The 18,139-nt window shown below is 43.6% G+C and overlaps 1 protein-coding gene across 2 annotated transcripts in view; it reads right to left on the reverse strand.

The window, feature by feature from the left end:
- The window catches only part of MTMR12 (myotubularin related protein 12), a 35,900-nt gene extending 30,398 nt beyond the window's left edge, over positions 1-5,502 (reverse strand). For both annotated transcript variants that reach the window (XM_076362335.1, XM_076362334.1), the window contains exon 1: positions 5,368-5,502. In XM_076362335.1, coding sequence (XP_076218450.1) covers positions 5,368-5,427 — 60 coding nt within the window. In that variant the 5' untranslated portion in view covers positions 5,428-5,502. The remainder of the gene's footprint in view (positions 1-5,367) is intronic.
- Positions 5,503-18,139: the final 12,637 nt, after the last annotated feature.

Here is an 18,139-nt window from a genome sequence, read left to right on the forward strand (position 1 = left end):
CTTTACTCATCACTCTCAGGAGAAAGATCGTGCATACAGTCTGCTGCTGCAAATTATATGCTGTAGGCTCTGAACCTAACTTACTACCCCACAGTAATGTTTCCATTTATCCATAGGTAGACATTTGTGCTAGAGGTAACCCCAACAATGGAAAACAAGATTTTTAGTAAACATACTGGGAAAAACATTGTTTATTAGTAATGTAGGAACCAGTTATCACTTCGAGGGTTTCAAGAGCACTGGCTGATACATTCTTTCAACGTGGACAGCAAATAGTGCTGTGAGAACACAGGATATTTTAATGTTGTTATATAGTTTTCCACAAGTAATCTCTCCACAGGAAAGCTCTACATCATGGTGAGGCTTGATATGAACATCCATTTTTTCTTCTTTACTTATACTTCACTAAAAGACTAACAGAAGGCTGAGATAGTTTTCTTAACTATACATTTATCTTTATCAGTTGTAAAAGTCAAACTGTATACTGGAATATTTGCAAGTTAGTTGTGGTGCTTCAACAAGTAAATATAGTATTCCTGAGCAAAATAAATCAAACATGTCTAACAGTGCCACTTTTCATGCAAAAGAGGAAATACCTGTGCACATGCTTAGCATATACTTTGTAGTCAGAAATGAACCAAAATACATACTTGGTATTTTCTGAAATACTATTTCTCGGTCAAACAAGCCTAATCCCATGTTGTATGCCATACAGTCCAAAGGTGTGCTGGTTTTGGCTAGGATAGAGTTAATTTTCTTCCTAGTAGCTGGTATGGGGCTGTGTTTTGGATTTGTGCTGAAAACAGTGTTGATAACACAGGGATGTTTTCGTTACTGCCGAGAAGTGCTTGCACAGGGTCAAGGCCTTTTCTGCTTCTCACCCCACCCCACCAGCGAGCAGGCTGGGGGTGCACAAGAAGCTGGGAGGGGACATGGCTGGGACAGCTGACCCCAACTGACAAAAGGGATATTCCATACCATGTGACGTCATGCCCAGCATATAAAGCTGGGGGAAGAAGGCGGCAGGGGTGATGGCGTTTGCCTTCCCATGTAACCATTACGCATGGTGGAGCCCTGCTTTCCTGGAGATGGCTGAACACCTGCCTGCCCATGGGAAGTAGTGAATGGATTCCTTGTTTTGCTCTGCTTGCACGCACGGCTTTTGCATTACCATTAAACTGTCTATCTCAACCCATGAGTTTTCCCACTTCTACTCTTCTGATTCCCTCCCCCTTCCCACCAGGGGGGAGTGAGCGAGCGGCTGCGCGGTGCTTAGCTGCCAGCTGGGGTTAAACCACAACAAGAGGAGATACTACACTTTAATTACATAACAGTGCTGAAAATAATCTCTGAACGCCTGTTTTCCTTCCTTTCACAGCTCCATCATCCAGCAGCCCATTAGATCATAGCGCATGTTTTCCATGTCCATTTCATTTTTTATCCTTTCCTCTTTCCTTACATTGTCCTGTCCATCTCCTCTGACTTCAATGCCTGGCTTCCCCCACGTCAGCCCAGAGCCCAGCTGTCCACTTTTGTAACTCCTATTCCTTATGCCACTCTTCAATTCCATCACTCCAATTTAGAAGGAGCACCATGCTATTTTAAAAGCGATCACTACAGAACACACAATATTGTACCAAGATTTACAAGCAACAAGTATTCGTAGTGGTTATGAGCTAACAGCAATGCACGATTTGAGAGACAAAGCACAAGAGGTATGAAAGTAACCCTCACAACTCAGCAGCCTGAGGTGTGCTCCAGTTTTCAGGGACAAGCAGGATAAAGCAGAACAAACTCTTTTAAAGTTTAAGGGCTAATACAAGAACTAATATCCTATTAGAATTAACCTGAAGGATTTAACTCTTGAGAACGCATGCACAGAAAGTAATATTAAGCTTCAAATCAAGTTTAATATCTACATTTTTATTCAAATCAAGATTTTTAAGGAAAATATGATCTAGCTTGTTAGCCTTGTAAATGCTTTCAGTTTTGAAATATTAGAGTTAGAAATCATGAATTCACTGGTTCTTGTTTCTATGTCTCCATAGACAAATATTCCTAGTCTATGATCAGACATGTCAAAACATTGACTTTATACCCTAGTATTCACCCCACTTCCTGCAGGGTAGCCAAGTCTGTCCTGAGGGGAAGTGTGTCACTAATATCAACATCCTACGGTCTCACTCTCAACAGACCATTGATTGATCTGTGGTTCCATATAACAGAGAATAACTAGGTTATATTTAGTCAGATGTCAAAAACACTGCTTTTCCAGACATTCTGGGGTTTCACAGCGGAAATCACTTCTGTTCCTTTAATAAACAGCATTTTCTGTTCACTCTTTACTTCTATCTTGCCATATATTAAAATGAATAGAGTTCCTGTTTCTTTTCATATTCAAACAAACCCTAAAAGAAGTTTAAAGCTAAGTTCATTTTATTTTTCTGAACATTACCTAGTGTGTCCCTCAGGTATTTGAGGATGGACTAAACAAGCTGGGGCTAGAACAAAACTCAGCTCTGCCTGTTGCATTTTCTTATTGTAGGGCTCCCCTAACCTAGAAGCAGCAGCTTAAGGTCCCAAACAACTTTCCAGGCAAACAAGGACAAGCCCAAGGAATCTGGAGGTTGTAAGCAAGGGGGACTACAGTGTAACACTACTATATTGCTCTGTATTGCACAGTGGTTGACAGAAAATCTTGCTGCAAGTCAGAAGTATAAACAGATTCAAGGCAAGGCTCCGTAAGTTCACCGTCAAGTCCATCATTAACTCAAATGCTATCTAGATGTAACCCCAAGGTCATGAAGTCCCTGAACTGCTGTTTCCCACCTTTTGACAGGGTCTACCAGAGGAAGCATCACACTGAACATACCTGTTGCCTATACTCCTCCCCAAGCATCTGCTACTGAAAGAGACAGGATATTAGTCTGCCCCAGTATGTCAGTTATGCTACCTTGATCAAAGGGAAGTTCCCAGTTGACCAAACTATTTTCCACGTAGGAGGGATTGAAGTATTTCCACTGTTCTATCAGTCTAGCCCCAATTTTAAAACTCAGCTACATGAAAGTGAACAGGTACAGGAAATCTGTGTTCAGAAAGTTATTTTTCTCACATACATATGGAATACAGTTCCTTGAGACACACTCACTTCTGCTTATTTTAGGATCTCTAATCAACATGCTTTTTCCAGATCCCCAAATAGCCTCACAGGTTTCACCATGTATCTAAAGTTGTATTTTAAATCCTCATTAAAACCACTAAAGTCTTCAGCTTCCTGTGTAACCATCCCATTAAGGCAGTCATAGGCTGTCAAAAAGACTGCAATACCCAACAGAGCAAAAAGTTAAATTTGCTTTACTTGCTACTGGAATCAGACCTCAGTTTCACTGAGCTTTTGAAGCTGCAAAAGAGATACCAATTCTACAGCAGAAGTCAGGTCTATATTTCAAAGCTTCTGCTGCAAGAGCCCATGAAATTCTTAAATTTAAGTGCATCAAGGAGATGGTTAAAAGCAGCATGAATAAAGAGTAAATGACTGCAAGCTCTGGTGCATCAGGATATTTCATTAAAAGCTTCATCTTCCAATATTAAATACCTTCATTGTTCTTCCTGCAGCCACCAGGATCATATTTGAAGAGTTACATTACTGTAGTTATAATCAAGTTAAAGGACTCTATTATTTGGTATCTTACTGCTCTACATATATTTGACTTGTACCTTTTCCCACTGGCCATTTTTTCCAGCAAGCTTTAATCATCCAGCACGCTTGTTTAAATGGTGAAGCGTCTTTCAGTAAGTCTAATAAGTGAAGTTCTCACCTTCACAAAATTCAGTTCCTTGAGCACACACTTTTTTGTATATTTGTACAACATACTTTCCTAACGTGAAAGACTGACTTCACACAGAGATCAGGAATGGTTTGGGTTGGAAGGGACCTCTGAAGGTCATCTAATCCAACCCCCCTGCAATGAGCAGGGACATCTTCAACTAGATTAGGTTGCTCAGAGCCCAGTCCGACCTGACCTTGAACATTTCAAGATGGGGCACCTGCCACCTCTCTGGGCAATAAAATACCTCCATTTTGACTGGGAAATACAAGGAAAATGGAAAGCTTTTAAAGTAAACCGATGAAACTACAAGTCACCAGGGCTAAACAACATATAAAAAGAGTTGCTACTACAAAATAAGGACATAAGTTTTAAACAGAACAGCTGACTTAAACCATAATAACTTTGCATCATTATGTCAGATTCAGTGAAAAATAAAAACAGCAGATTCTCCAAGGTCCTATCAGTGACAAACTCTGTACTAATTGACAAGATAGTTTCTTAAGGATGAGATTTTTGCCTATCAAGAGAATTGAGTTTGACACAGATTACAAAGAACTATGGAGAAGAAAAAAAAACAACCCACAAATGGCTAGTTTTCATGAAGATTGGTCTTCCTAGAAAACAGCTGTTTACCGGGAATAAGAATGAAGGAATACTTAATAAAAATATTGATCTAATACCATCCACTAACAACATGACCTCAGCAAACTGAGTCTAAAGCCTCTTCAACCAAACTGCCAACAGAAGTTTCAGTAAGCGAAAGGACAACAGGAAGAACAGTATGAAAGATATGCACAGCCAAGAGTTCAGCATCGAGCTGTTAAGGAAAGAGACCCAGGGCTTTACAGCGACAGAACTGCAAACAAGGCGTTTGCAAAGACAGAGCAGACAGTGGGAGTGAAGTGATGTTAAGGGACATCAAGAAAAACAGGTTCGGAAAGTCCCACCTTACGAGCTGAACAATCACAATGACAGCCTGACACCGGGTCACTGCTGACAAAAAACAATTCAAGTGAAGCACCAGAAAAATAATCAGCTTAAAATCGACCGGCCAGCTACATTTGTTAAGCTTTCTCGAGAAGGAACAAGCAAGATGCTTCTCCCTCGCTCTCGGAAGCGCCTTCGAGGCACCAGACACGCAATCCCCGAAACAGCACACCTAACAACGCTCGCACCAGCCCTGCTCCAGCCACATTCCCGTCCCACAGGCGCGCTACGAAGCTCTTCACAACTCCCCGCGGAAAACTCCCGCTGCGAAACCCGGGAGAGGGGCGAGGGGAACGGCAGGACGGGAGGAGCCCGCGCAGCTCCTCGCCGCCCACCCGCCGCTCCCTCCCGCCCGGCCCGGCCCCGCACGGCGGCTCCCGCGGCCCTGACGAGACCCCCAGCCGGGCCCGCGCCCTGCGGGCCGGCGCTGCGGCAGCCTGACAGCTCCCCCGCCCGCACCTCCCGCGGCCCCTTCCCTCGCGGCGCCCCCCCGCAGCCCCCTCAGGGGCCGCCGCCGCCGCCCGCTCTCCCAGGGCGGCCGGCCCCGCACCTCCGGGCTGATGTAGGACACGAAGGAGGGCTTGGCCGCCTTGGCCCCGCTGCCCAACATGGCTCCGGCCGCCTCACGTCTGCCCCTGGAGCCCGCGGCGGCACCGGCCGCCGGCGGCACCGCTTCCCAGAGCGCCTCCTCAGGGTGGCGGCGGCGGCGGGGGAGCCGGCGGCGGCAGTATCCGGCGCACGTAATTGACCCCACCCCTAGCCCGGTACCCGCCCCGCCACCGGCCATTTCTAGGGCATCGCCTCCGCGCCGCGCCCGTTCTCACTGGACATAGCCGCTGTCAGTCATAAGCGCGCCCTCCTCTTATTGGCTGCGAGGGGGCGTGCCTGGAGGAGGCGGGGCGGTGGCCGGAGGAGGGGGAGGCCAATCAGGGCGCGGCCCCGGCCGCCGGGGGGCGCCGTTCCTTGTGCCCCCGCGGGCGGGGGAGCGGCGTGGGGCGCGTCCCGGGCAGCCGGGCAGCAGGGCCCCGGCCCCGGCCCCGGCCCCGGCCGGCGGCGGCTGCCGCCGCAGGGCCGGGAGCAGCGCCCCACGGCATCAGGTGCTGTTGAAGCGCCTGCGCAGGCGACGGGCACCCGCTTTTCGGCGCTTCGTGCCCGCGCAGGGCGGCAGCGGGACGCGAGCGGCGGTGGGGGTGCAGCCACATCGTCGGGTTCCTCCCGGGGGGCATCCCCACCGCTTTGCATGCTGCCGGCTGCCTGTGCGTGACCGGCGTGCTTCCTGCACGGCTCCTCCTTCGGCGTGCGGTGCACGGCTCCAGCTAACTGAATTTTTTCACTTCAGGGTGACCACGTCTGGTTTCGCACCGCTGCGAAGACTGCCCGCTCTCGCCTGGTCCTTGGTCGAGTTGTCACCTTGTTTAAATTGTCCATCGCACCGCTCCTTACTCGGCTGCCAGATGCCCGTGTTGCATCCATGGACGCTCATAAGAAAACTCAGTGTTAGGTAAAATCTAAACAAAGCATTGAGATTCGGAGTTTTACTTATGGCAGGAGATGTGCAAGGAAAGTGACATAAAACAGGCTCTCCATTAAAATAATCCTCTAAAAATCCTCTAAAAAAATCCCCTAAATTTTTAGAGGATTTTTAGCAACCCTCTAAAACCCGACTGTTGGTAGACCCCCAAGAAGTCCTCTGCCCCGTGTCTATTAAAGTGTTACGGCTGTGGCCTCCCAGGAATGTCGTCTTCGGACACTGTATAATCAGAGCTGTAAATAAACACCAGGTTTTCCAGGCATCTAGGTTACTTTTAAAAGCTTAGCTTTTACACGGATACAGAACAATGCAAATATTGTGAACTGCCTGGGGCCTATGCAGGACTACCGAGCAATTTAAATGATGAATGGTAACCCAGGCGACAATTTGCGTACAGAGTAGACTTTATGGAAATATTTTTACAAAAATAAAATATACTCTACAAATTCAATAGGCCATACGACGTGAAAATCAATAGCTCCTTCAAATATTAATGATAAACACTTTTCATATCGCTCCCCCTCTCTTGTTGTAATACTTCACTTTATTTCCCTTGCTCCAAACCCAGACCTAGGAAAACTAAAGGAGAAGGAAAAAGAGGTACATGGAGTCATAAGAGAGCATTTATAAAAATAAAACGGAGTGACTCTTTTAATTCAGAAATAAATTAATTCCCCTATTTTCAGTCTCAAACTCAAGGAATGAGAAGTCTTTTGGATTTAATCACCTTCTGCCTGAAAAAAAGAAAACTGGGAGATTAGGTTTCTATTAGTAGTTTTACAACAAAGGCTATTCTGGTGTGGGATCCCACGCAGAAGAGCTCTCACGTTTCACTCCGCAGCTGTTTCCGCATTATTCCTTTACATTGCATCTGACCTCAGCTGCATAGGTCGAAAGTACAGCCCACGAGATTACATTGGTGTAAATCTAGGGTGAGGGGAAAGTTGGGACAGCACCTCCATGCTCTCTAGTGTATTTAAATACACAAGGAAAGAGAATAGCTCCATAAAAAAATAATGTTTTAAAGCATCTGAATTTACAGTGGCAACGGCAGGATTACCTCCAAGCACGCCCTGAAGTTTACAGCAGACTAAGGCAAAAAGCAGCTACTTACTGGCATAGCACGTATCAGAGAGGAAGGGATGTTTTGACACCAGGCCAGAGTCTTAACTCCGATGGGAAGTGCAAAAGGAGCTTTAATTCCCACATAGCACATGGGAATTCATTCTTCAACATCTCGTCAAAATAAGCCCTGCATCCCAAAAATCGGAATGTAATCACTATTCTGCATCAGCAAAATATTGACATAATCCCATGTCCTGTCCCTGGTAACGGACAGGGAGTGCTCCTTCCTGGGGTTTGCTCCCCAGGCTGCCAAACATGCCGGGCTGAACCCATTGCAGAAGGGATTTGAAGCCCTTTTCCTGGAATTTGAGGGCCGGATTCGGATCCCCACTTCATCAGTCAGTGTGTTCATCTTTTCTGGAAAGGACGAAACAAAGCTATCACACGTGCAAGTTAACTTACCTCAGAAAAGTACATTTGCATCTGAAAAGGCCAGCTGCAACCCACAGACGGTGTGCCCCAACAGATTACAGAGCACCAAGGGCTTTGGTTATCTCCCCTTTCCCCAGAAAGACCTCTGTGCAGTCTTCTCCCTTTCTCTTTTAAAATCTCCAGTGCTTGTGAGGAGTACTCCCAAAAGCCAATTTCAGCCCAGCCACCTAATCTCCGTAGGTTCCTCCCGCACACAGTGGAGGGAAATAGGGTCCTTCTGAAGGTAATCAGGGTGACCAAATAAACTTGTTCAGAAACAGCCTCAAGAGACTGCCCGGTGCTCAGGGCACTTTGGGAAATCAGTTTGGCCAGGCTGAAGTTGGCCTTTCTGAGTGTCCTCCTTCCCCGCCTCGTCTTCATGCTCCTCCCGTAGTCACCTATTGCCCCTCATTTATGTATTTGTGTATTAACTTTTCTGTTATTTTCATGTGCCCCCTCCCTCCAGCGTTTTTACTCTGTAGTGTTTTTTCTGAATCACCCCCTCCCCATGAGGAAATAAGACGGTTCAGTGTGGTATCATTTGGGATTGTTCTCATCACTAATGAAGACTTTTTAAAAAATCATTTCTGCAACAAATTGAAGTTCCTGGGATGGTGTATTAACACGATCTGTCTTCCCATGTTACTTCTAAATGGGAAGTCTTGTCCCATGCTGCCAACGACTTTCTGCCTGTCATGGTTTAACCTCACCAGCAGCTGAGCACCACACAGCCACTCGCTCACTCTCCCCCCCTCCCCCTGGTAGGATTGGGGAGAGAATTGGAAGAGTGAAAGTGAGAAAAAACTCTTGGGTTGAGATAAGAAAGTTTAATAATTGAAATAAAATTTAAAAATAATAATAATAATAATAATTATGAAAGAATATACAAAGCAAGTGATGCACAGTGCAATTGCTCACCACCCGCTGACCGATGCCCAGCCAGTCCCCGAGCAGTGGCCCCCCCCCAGCCAGCTTTCCCCCAGTTTATGTACTGAGCATGACATCTCATGGCATGGAATGTCCCTTTGACCAGTTTGGGTCAGCTGTCCTGGCTCTGCCCCCTCCCAGCTTCTTGTGCACCTCCAGCCTTCTCAGTCGGTAGAGCATGGGAAGCTGGAAAGTCCTTGACTAGTGTAAGCACTGCTTAGCAACAACTAAAACATCGGTGTGTTATCAACATTGTTCTCATACTAAATCCAAAACACAGCACTGTACCAGCTACTAGGAAGAAAATTAACTCTATCCCAGCCAAAACCAGGACACTGTCCATTAAAAAAAAAAAAGAGCTTATAAAATCCTGTCATTTAATTTTGTTCCATTTTAAATGTATGTCAATGACAGTCATGAAAATGTAGAAGAGTAAAACTTTTAAAAAGTCAAGTTCTAGTTTGTCTGTGGTGGGTGAAGAACATATGGCATTTCACTGCCCCCATTTTATCCTGGTATTTTGCATTCTTCCTAAAAATATAATCACATTATTTACCTTTAAAGCCGTCTGCAGGAGGGAAACTCGCAGACCAGCTCTGCTCTTCCCATGAACAGAGATTGCTTTGTTTAAAAAAACTTACATGCCATAAATTTGAGTAATTCTTTGGGCTGAATTCTCAGCTGTGCCTGGGCTCTGTGGGAACAGCTGATGGAGGGGAGCCACAAAGGAGCTGTTTGCAGCTTTCCTATCAATTTTCTTTCAGGAATCCTCTTAACTACAACAAGTTGTATCTCATATTTTCCTTTGTGGCAGTCCTCCTCGTCAGGATTGCATTGGCTCTGGGAAATGAGTAGCCTGGATAAGGCATTATCCTAGGCAATATCTGGAGCGCAGTTGGCAAAGATCACTGAATATGGCTTTATACCACAGTTCAGCTTTTCTGAGCCTGGGGCTGTGTAAACCTCGGTGCCTTGGGGAGTCCCAAGGGTGCTCAGATGGGCAGGGGTGCAGGTCACTGTGTGTTGTGCATGCTTTGGTGTAAGTTGGGAAGGTGTAACGAATTGTTAAAAGCCATTCCTGAATGTTGAGCAAACTTGCATGATTACATCTGAATTTCTACTCCATATTTCCCCATTTTGAAGAAAATAAAGGGAGGCTTTGCCCTGCTGTAGACTTGCAAAGGCACAGATGCATGCAGAGCTTCCATTCCAGAGTGGTAAATCACTGGCAGGACTCTGCAGCTGTGCTCCCCCTGTGACCCCGTACCACGGCTGGATCCAGGACTGGAGACTGCTTTTCATAAATGCACTTCCAATGGTGACACAGGTAAAGATTTTGAAGTAGCAGCTGGAAAGAGAATCCCACAGACTTTTGACAGAAACATCTGTCAAAGTTTCCCGATCCTCTTTTTCTATCCAGAAAAGCTACCTGGGTAGAATTTGAAGATTTTTCTTGCTCTATGCTTGCCTGGGCTTTACCAGAACAATTGCCCTTACGTGTAGAAATCTGGGAATTTCTGTAGTATATGCATAATTAGTCTGACACTTCCCAGAGCCTCACAGATGGCCACGTGTGCTCAGAAGGTAAGAGGTGTCCCAAAAGTGTTGGATTTATCCCGAGTATACAGAGATTGACCATGCATGCTGGGTCTGATACTCCATGTTTGTGTTGTTCGATTAAATAACTCAGTTTAGGGCTTAGTATATTAAACAGCATGAGACCACATTAAAGTAGCTGAAATCAGTATGCAAGAAATGTAGAAGACTTAAGACTAAGCTGGAAGTCAGGTTACTGGAAACTATCAAAGAAAAAATTGGAAATGAGGAATGTACTGTGATGTCCTTTGGGGAAAGGTCAGCAAATCAGTCTGCCTATAAATGGCCAGCAGCTATCTCTGCTCTACACAAGGTAATTTCCTACCAAAAGTCATGTATGTTAGCTTTATGCAAATTAAGACACTTCTATTAAAAAAAGAAGATGATAAAAGAAGGGCTCTACTCTAAGATAATGCTTTTAGCACTGGATTCACATTGACATTTTCATCTGCCGGTACTTTCAGTTGTCCTTTGGGAGTTAGTTTCCAAACTTGATTCAGATTTCATCCTTTACAGTCTGGCACCTTCATAGTGAACTCCAAGGTAATATTTGGAGCTATGGAATATAACCATTTGTCTTTGTTCTCATTTACTACTTATATGGTCAGAGATTGTGTAATGCTGTCCTGTATGAATTCTTTATCTTTTATCTTTGTTGCAGTGTTCTTTCTTTACTGACTGTATTGTGTGTTTCAATTTTTTAAGCAGAGTTTTCTATTCATTGTTGTGAGAACCTAATTTCTTTGGGGAGGTTTTGTGTGAATCTCCCCCAATAAAGGGAAAGCAGCTCTATACCAGCTTTCCTCAGGTGAAACCTCCGTCTCTGACTCCTGCACCATCCCGTGTCTCAGGACTGAGACACGATGTGCCCAGTTCCTCCCTGAAGGTGGTTGAAGAGATGCATTTTATTTCTTAAGTAAAGCCATCTGGGAGGTCCCACGTGGCCAGTTCATGACTCAGATGGCAAACAGCAGTTCCTTCAGTGGTAGCAATACAGACCATTACAATTTTGTGTCCATCCCCTAATTACTGAATGTTTTTGTTCTACAAGGGCCTTCCAGAGCTAATGAGCAAACTGAAATTTTAAGTCTTGGTCAAGTGATAATTTAGATAGTAAAAGGCTGTAGAGAGGGGCCAAGGGGGCATCCCACCACTTACCAGGAAGGTTAATCTGCCATTTGGGGCATATGGTGCCAAACCATGAATGCAGAAGAGTGCAAGACTAAATTAACAAGTACATAATGAAAACTAGGACAGAGGCATTAACCGCTGAGAACACACCCTGGACCAGAGTGTTTACTTTAGTCATAGAGACGCAGCTGGGAATTACATGTTTTAAAATTGAGGATGGAAAACAAAGTATTGCTATGAGAGCTGTGATAATTGAGGGAACAAAGCACCTCCCATCTAATAGCAAAACGACCTCCTTTTCTTAGCTACAAGTGGGAGAAGAGGAAGTGAGTAACTAACAACTCTACTCACCCAAGGAAGCATGGGTATCAGAAACAAGAACACAGGAGCTAGGGAAGTTCCCCACCTTTTTTTAGCTCTGTTGAAAGCAAGCACAATTACTTGTTCATGAGCATACACAGACTTCTTTGTTGTGTGGTGAACCTCTTCCTTTTATTCTCCGAAAGGCTGTGAATCCAAATTACTTCAGGCTGGAGACTTCTTCTCCTTAGCAGTATCTAAAGGGTGAGCCAAAGCCCATCCTTATCAGGAGAAAACCTATGCCATGGCTGGATGTCAGGCAGAGTTAAATCAAGGCTCACCTCTCACCCTCAGTTCTTCTCAACCTGCAGTCCAAAGGGAGGTGGCTAAGGGTCATGAGCTCTTAGGAAACAAGAATGATAAATAGCTATATGGTCCTCCTGATACCAAACAGCTTGAATTGACTCTTCTGTCTTGGAATGAACCCCAGGAAAGGAAAGAGCAATATTTAGCTCCCAATTTGGATGCCGGTCCCTGAGCTGGGTGGTGGAAAAAGCTGCCAAGGGGTCCTTACTGGAATTACTGGGTGGCCCCGATTCTTTCTGCCCAAGTAACTTCTCCAAACACAATGTGGACGGGAAGTCCTCGGGGATGATTTCCAGCTATCCATCACCAGCTGGGAATCTGGTCCATCTAGATTTAACGTTAAGCCATTCCTTGCAGGACTCTTCCTACTGGGAATGAGGACTCCTGCTCTGGGAGAAGAGAAGCTAATGAGAACTGTCCAGCATCCAAATCACAGGGTACAGGGCAGGCAGGTTCCAGCATATCCGTAGGGAGAAATACTCGGTATTAGGCCTAGACAGTAGTGTCTTCTCATTGTGAAGTACACATAGAGACTTGAAGCTTTTGCTAGCAGCATCTTATCTCTTCTGTTCTTTCCTTCAGCAGCAAAAATTGCATTTAGTGCATGACTGCAGTAATACGTGTACTTGTTTTACTTTGCCTACCAGGCCCTTGACATACTCTTGGCTTTGATTTCCTAATGAAAAATGCATGTGTGAATCACTAATCACAGGTGTCGGGTACTGACAGAAGCCATCCAGCTAAATGCTCATGCTGTCGTCCCCAGCTCCCATACAGCTGCTGTAACTAAAAATTCCAGCCCAGATAATTTAAGAAACAGGCACAAACCTACCCCTTAAGAAAAGCTACATGCTCTTTAGCCTTTAGTTTAGAGGCTGGCTCTAGCTTCCCATTTTTGTCCCTGACTCCAAAAAGGCCGTTGCCTGAGCAAGGTAAACCTTTATTTGGCTAAGACAAACCACTCTTTGAAGCAGCAAACTTTGTAGAAGCAGCAAACCTTGTAAAAGAAATCTCATAAAACCATATATTCTTCCCTGTTAGCAACTGTCTTTGATTTGCTAGAACATTTTTCTCCAGAATTGCTGTGGTTTTCAGCTCTGGGCCTTTGGAAAGTTTCTTGACCAAACTTTCTGGAATTGAAACATATTCGTGCTGATGTCTGCAGGAGAGTTTGGCATGCTTGCATATCGGATGCATATTTGGAATTATTTGTCTCAGGGACTCCAGAACTCACCTGCACTTCCAGAACTCCAGAGGGTTTTTCCAAGGAAATAAGTTATTTTAAGTTTTCTATTCTTTTCTGATGTGTGGGTGACATTTGTAGAGGGACTGTTCCTCAGGGAGAATATGTAAACCAGCAAGGGGTCGGTGGAAGTTTCTTGTGTGGACTTTGTTCCAAGCCTTTGGCTTTCAGGTCTGTTTTCTCCCACTCTGCTTCACTGCTCCTTGGGAAACACTTCTGCCCTGGCTATCCCTGTAATAGGAGCTCTAGAGTTGGTCACACAGCTTGTAAATTGGCACATCTTGTGCCTTTGGATATGCTGGAGAACATGCTGGGGACATTAGTTAAAGCATCCAGAATCCTGGTTTATGATTTACCACTGCCGTATGAGGAATGATTATCCTGAATCTATTGCCCTGAAATCACCCCTGGCAGCAGCTGCAAGAAGTTTAAGAAACGGATGCAAGAAAGCAAAAATGCACACTATCTCCTCACACAAGAATTGCATCTGAAACGTCCCTCTCCTCCTGTTCTCAAGGATTTGCCAGATATACTCTTCTGACACACATTTTCTCACATCTTCCTTTATAAACTCTTTCTCAGGTTGTCTTCTTCAGCGGGAATCCTTACCTGGGAGAACTTCTATAGCTCATTTCTTCTTTGCAGCCCCCCCCCCCCCGAGACTCTGGACAAATTGAATCTCTCTTTTCCCTTCTCCTGTGCCTGCTCTGAAATGTTTCATTTCTTTACCCTCAAAAGTATACTTCTAATTTATTCATGAGATAGACCCGATTGTGTTTCTAACACTGCTCCCTTCTTATGCACTAGCAGAGATTTTATATTGGATTTTGCTGCCATGGCAGCTTTGCCGCATCTTTTTTTTATTTAAGTTTTTTAAAAAAGCATTCTTTGGCAATAGAGAGGAATGCCGGAGTAGCTGAAACATCACAGTTTTCGCTTTGAACGTGTCACAGCAAGGTGAAAATTAACTCTGCCTTTCCAGATGGAAGCTGCTGCTAACGACACAGCGCGCTCTGCTGTTGTAAGCCCATGGAGACATTTCAAATATTAGTCCAGTTGAGCCTGTTTATTTGCTGCATAACACTGCATCTTTTTTTTGGGCTGTGCAGCATTCATTTTGATTTCCAAGTGTTTGGAGAAGCGTGCTCACACACTCCCCAACACTCTCCTCTTCATTCACCTGTAAGGGAGCAAGGCATGGACACCGGACGCAGTTTTGTCTGTGTAGTAGGATAGGTGCATGAAAGGTCAGTCCCTTCTCTTCATCTTTCCCTTCACCTTTCCTCCCCGCTCGTTTGCAGTGACATTTCATGTAACATTTATTAACACCTCAGCTCGGCTGGCCTGAACCATTTCAGTCTCAACCTCCTCAGTCACCTGGCACTTCTTTTTTCTTCTATGTTTTTGTGGAGCACTGCAGCTGCTGCATGGGTGGTAAATCACGTACTGCATTGGGTCTTCCCTCTGCGTGAAATAGAGCCTTTCTCTTCATTTTTCCCCACTATTTTTGCAGTTGACTGTTTTACTACTTGATGTAACTTTTATTTCATTTTTAATTTAACTTTGATTTGTAGCTCTCTAACGGCCTTCCTCATTTTATTTCTTCAGTTGGACCCATTTAATCAGTTCTGTTCTTCTTTCTGATACCATTTTTCTTGGGTATTTTTCTCTTTCTTCTCCCTTCTCAAAGTCATATTCACTCAAAGACTACTTCTTTTCACTGGAAAAATGCAGCTATTGAGGCGATTGACCATCAAAGGGAAAAAGGCTGGGAAGAGCAGACATTTTCCTGCTCAAATGTGTGTGGCCTTGGTTCTGTAAAAGACCACCAAAATTATGATGGACTTGAAACAGGGTACATTATCAGAAACAATACATTTGGGAATGAAATGTGTTGGGTGACATTCTTGGTACTTACGGCCATAGAAAGCTGGTTGCTCCATATGAGAAATAAGGGGAAAGACATGTACACATTTGTAAGAGTTAAATATTTATAGCAGTGATAAACATGTTTTGTAAATGATTAGAAATAATTAGTCCTCATGTGCTAGATGAGCAGATTACTTACACCGTTTCACTGTATATTAAAAAAAGGGTTACTAAAATTGTTTGGATGAGCAAGACATTCAGCAAATTCCTCCCACTTGTCATTCTCAAAACCTTGGACAGGTGCAAATCACTTACAAAACACACTAAAAAATACTACTGAAGCTCCTGGGAGAAATCGGGATGGCATTTAATTATCATAGGCACTTGAGCTTCTCCTCCTACTGTGACAAGCACACTCCGTTGCTGAAAACCACAATGCTTCCTTCATGATTATCCCACATTATTGAAGTTGCAGTTTCACATGACTATATTGGCAACACTCTGGACCACACTGGCTCCAATTCTTAAAAATACCTGCACTTTTCTCTCATGCATATAAGTACATGGTAGTTACCTAAACAATGCCATTCTAGACGTCCTAAGGCATACTGAGGTATCCATATGGGGCTAGCAGCTATGGGTCTGGACCGCCAAGACACCCGTCCCCTTTTCGAGCAGCACAAGCCCTAGGAGCATGTAAAATTACAGTAAACCCCTGTTTTCAGGCACCTTCATCTCTCCCATACTGTTCTGACTTGCATTGTTAGCAACACAGCTCAGCTTACTGACTTAGTAAGAAAACATTAACTTCTATAACCAGCACATTACTGGCAAATTTAAATGTATGCCAGATGTTAAGTCTGTGATAAGGCTGTCTTACGTATCCTGGACACAACTTCCTAATCATATATGCGTACAATTAATACAAACACGATGCAGCATGCAGAAAAGGAAAGAAAAAAGCTTACATAAGGAGCAAGGTTTGTGATTCTCATATAGAAACAGGCTTTTTGTCTCCCTTTCAGTGTTAAAGTAACCTTTTGCTGTAGAAAAAGCAATTTACTTTTTCTTGGTCAGCTATTCCATTCTGCTATCTTAAGATTTTTAAATATAGAAAACTCCAAAAATCCAGAGGTTTCTTGATGCCATTCTATGTTTCTTTGGATTTAAGGTATCAACCTGAAATTGGATTGATGTAGAACATATGTGAAAGTATTCAACCTAGGCCAAACCTCTATAAGCTGATAGGCTTTAAACTACCCTTCAGTAAATGAATCACTGGCTTCAGAATAAATATTAATGGCCATAGCTTGGCAAAATAGTTTAAGAAAATACACGTATTAAAGAAGACAACCCTTAATGATGACCCTTGCTAACGGAGACATGTTAAGGCTATGTTAAATGCGGAAGTGTGCACTGTGCAGGATAAAAATCCCCAGCAATAGCTGCCAATCATGTATCCATGAAAAACAATGACCTTTACCCTGTTAGGAACTTTACACTTGCCAAGTATTATTAGGGCAGCATTTCTTAAAATGCAAACTGTAAATCATCAGAAAGCAGTTCAATAAACAATAGCAAAATTCTCTCAGTACTAGGAATATGTATGCACAGTTTCATAATCCAAAAGGGAAAGTGGAACAAAATGGGAGAATACAAGTTAACAGATACTTACAGAATGAAGTCTGATTTTTATTTGGATGTAATCAAAACCATTGTGATAATTCTGTAGATGACACTCCTTGGATTTTTTTTTCCTCCCCAAAAGACTAGATGTCTGTTTCATTTTAAAAAGGCTGAGAAATACCACACTGAAGGACAAAAGAAGTCTTGAGAAGATTTATAAAAGAATCTCTCAGGAGAAATTTAATTTGCTAGCCTTTTTGGCTAGAAAGCTCTTTGGCTTACAGCTTTCAGAGAACAAAAAACCCCCAACAAACAGAAGGAAAACGGATGTTTTTGTTGCATCTATCACTGTACTTTGTAAACCTACAATGTAAGTGGAAAAAAACAATTGCAAATTGTGCCTCCTACTTTTTTCCCCCCCTCTATTATTAATGCTATGCTATTAAAATCCATTTGGGTAGTCCAAACAAGTCTTAATTGTTTAATAAAGAAATTAATTTGGCATTGTGTGAATACTTTACAGACTAATGATCAGCAGATAATCAACCAGCCACAAGCATGTTAAATATGCATACAAATTGTTGTAGGAATATTTAAAGTTGATTCCAACTCTCAGAAATTTGCTAGGTACAATTTTAAGTACTATTAAATCACTTCTGAGTAGTGAAATAGGTCTAAAAATAAAAGCAGCAAATGAACCCATCACATTCAATAGCTCTATCAGATTAACAGTTCACCTAGAATTTCATAATAAGGCAAGAAGTTGATGGACTATGTCCAACAGACTTCAGTTTCTAGCAATGCCTCTATACGGGAATCCATGTGAAACCACACTGCTCACAGACAGGACACACTTATAAACTAGGCAGACAAGTCAAAGTTTGAAAAAGCTTCAAAACAGAACAGCTCACATTTTCACAAACTGTTCCTCTAAGGTGAGCACTGAGGGGAAATTCTTGCTGCCTACATTTCTCTTTTGCGTATGATGACTATGGTGTCTGGGATTTTGAGATTTAACACACAGCGTTGCTGAATAAAAAAGGCAAACATTGCTTATTAGTAAACTGCTAGCATTACCAAAACACAGGATATTAAAATGATTACTTGCTCATAAATGGATTACTTGGCCTTGGTTTTGTCTTCCTAAGTGCACAGTGTAATATTTAAAGTAAAAGCTAGCTCTCTACTTTTTAAAAC

This window comes from Aptenodytes patagonicus, chromosome Z (genome assembly GCF_965638725.1).
Source record: "Aptenodytes patagonicus chromosome Z, bAptPat1.pri.cur, whole genome shotgun sequence".
In the NCBI taxonomy this organism is placed as follows: Eukaryota; Metazoa; Chordata; class Aves; order Sphenisciformes; family Spheniscidae; genus Aptenodytes; species Aptenodytes patagonicus.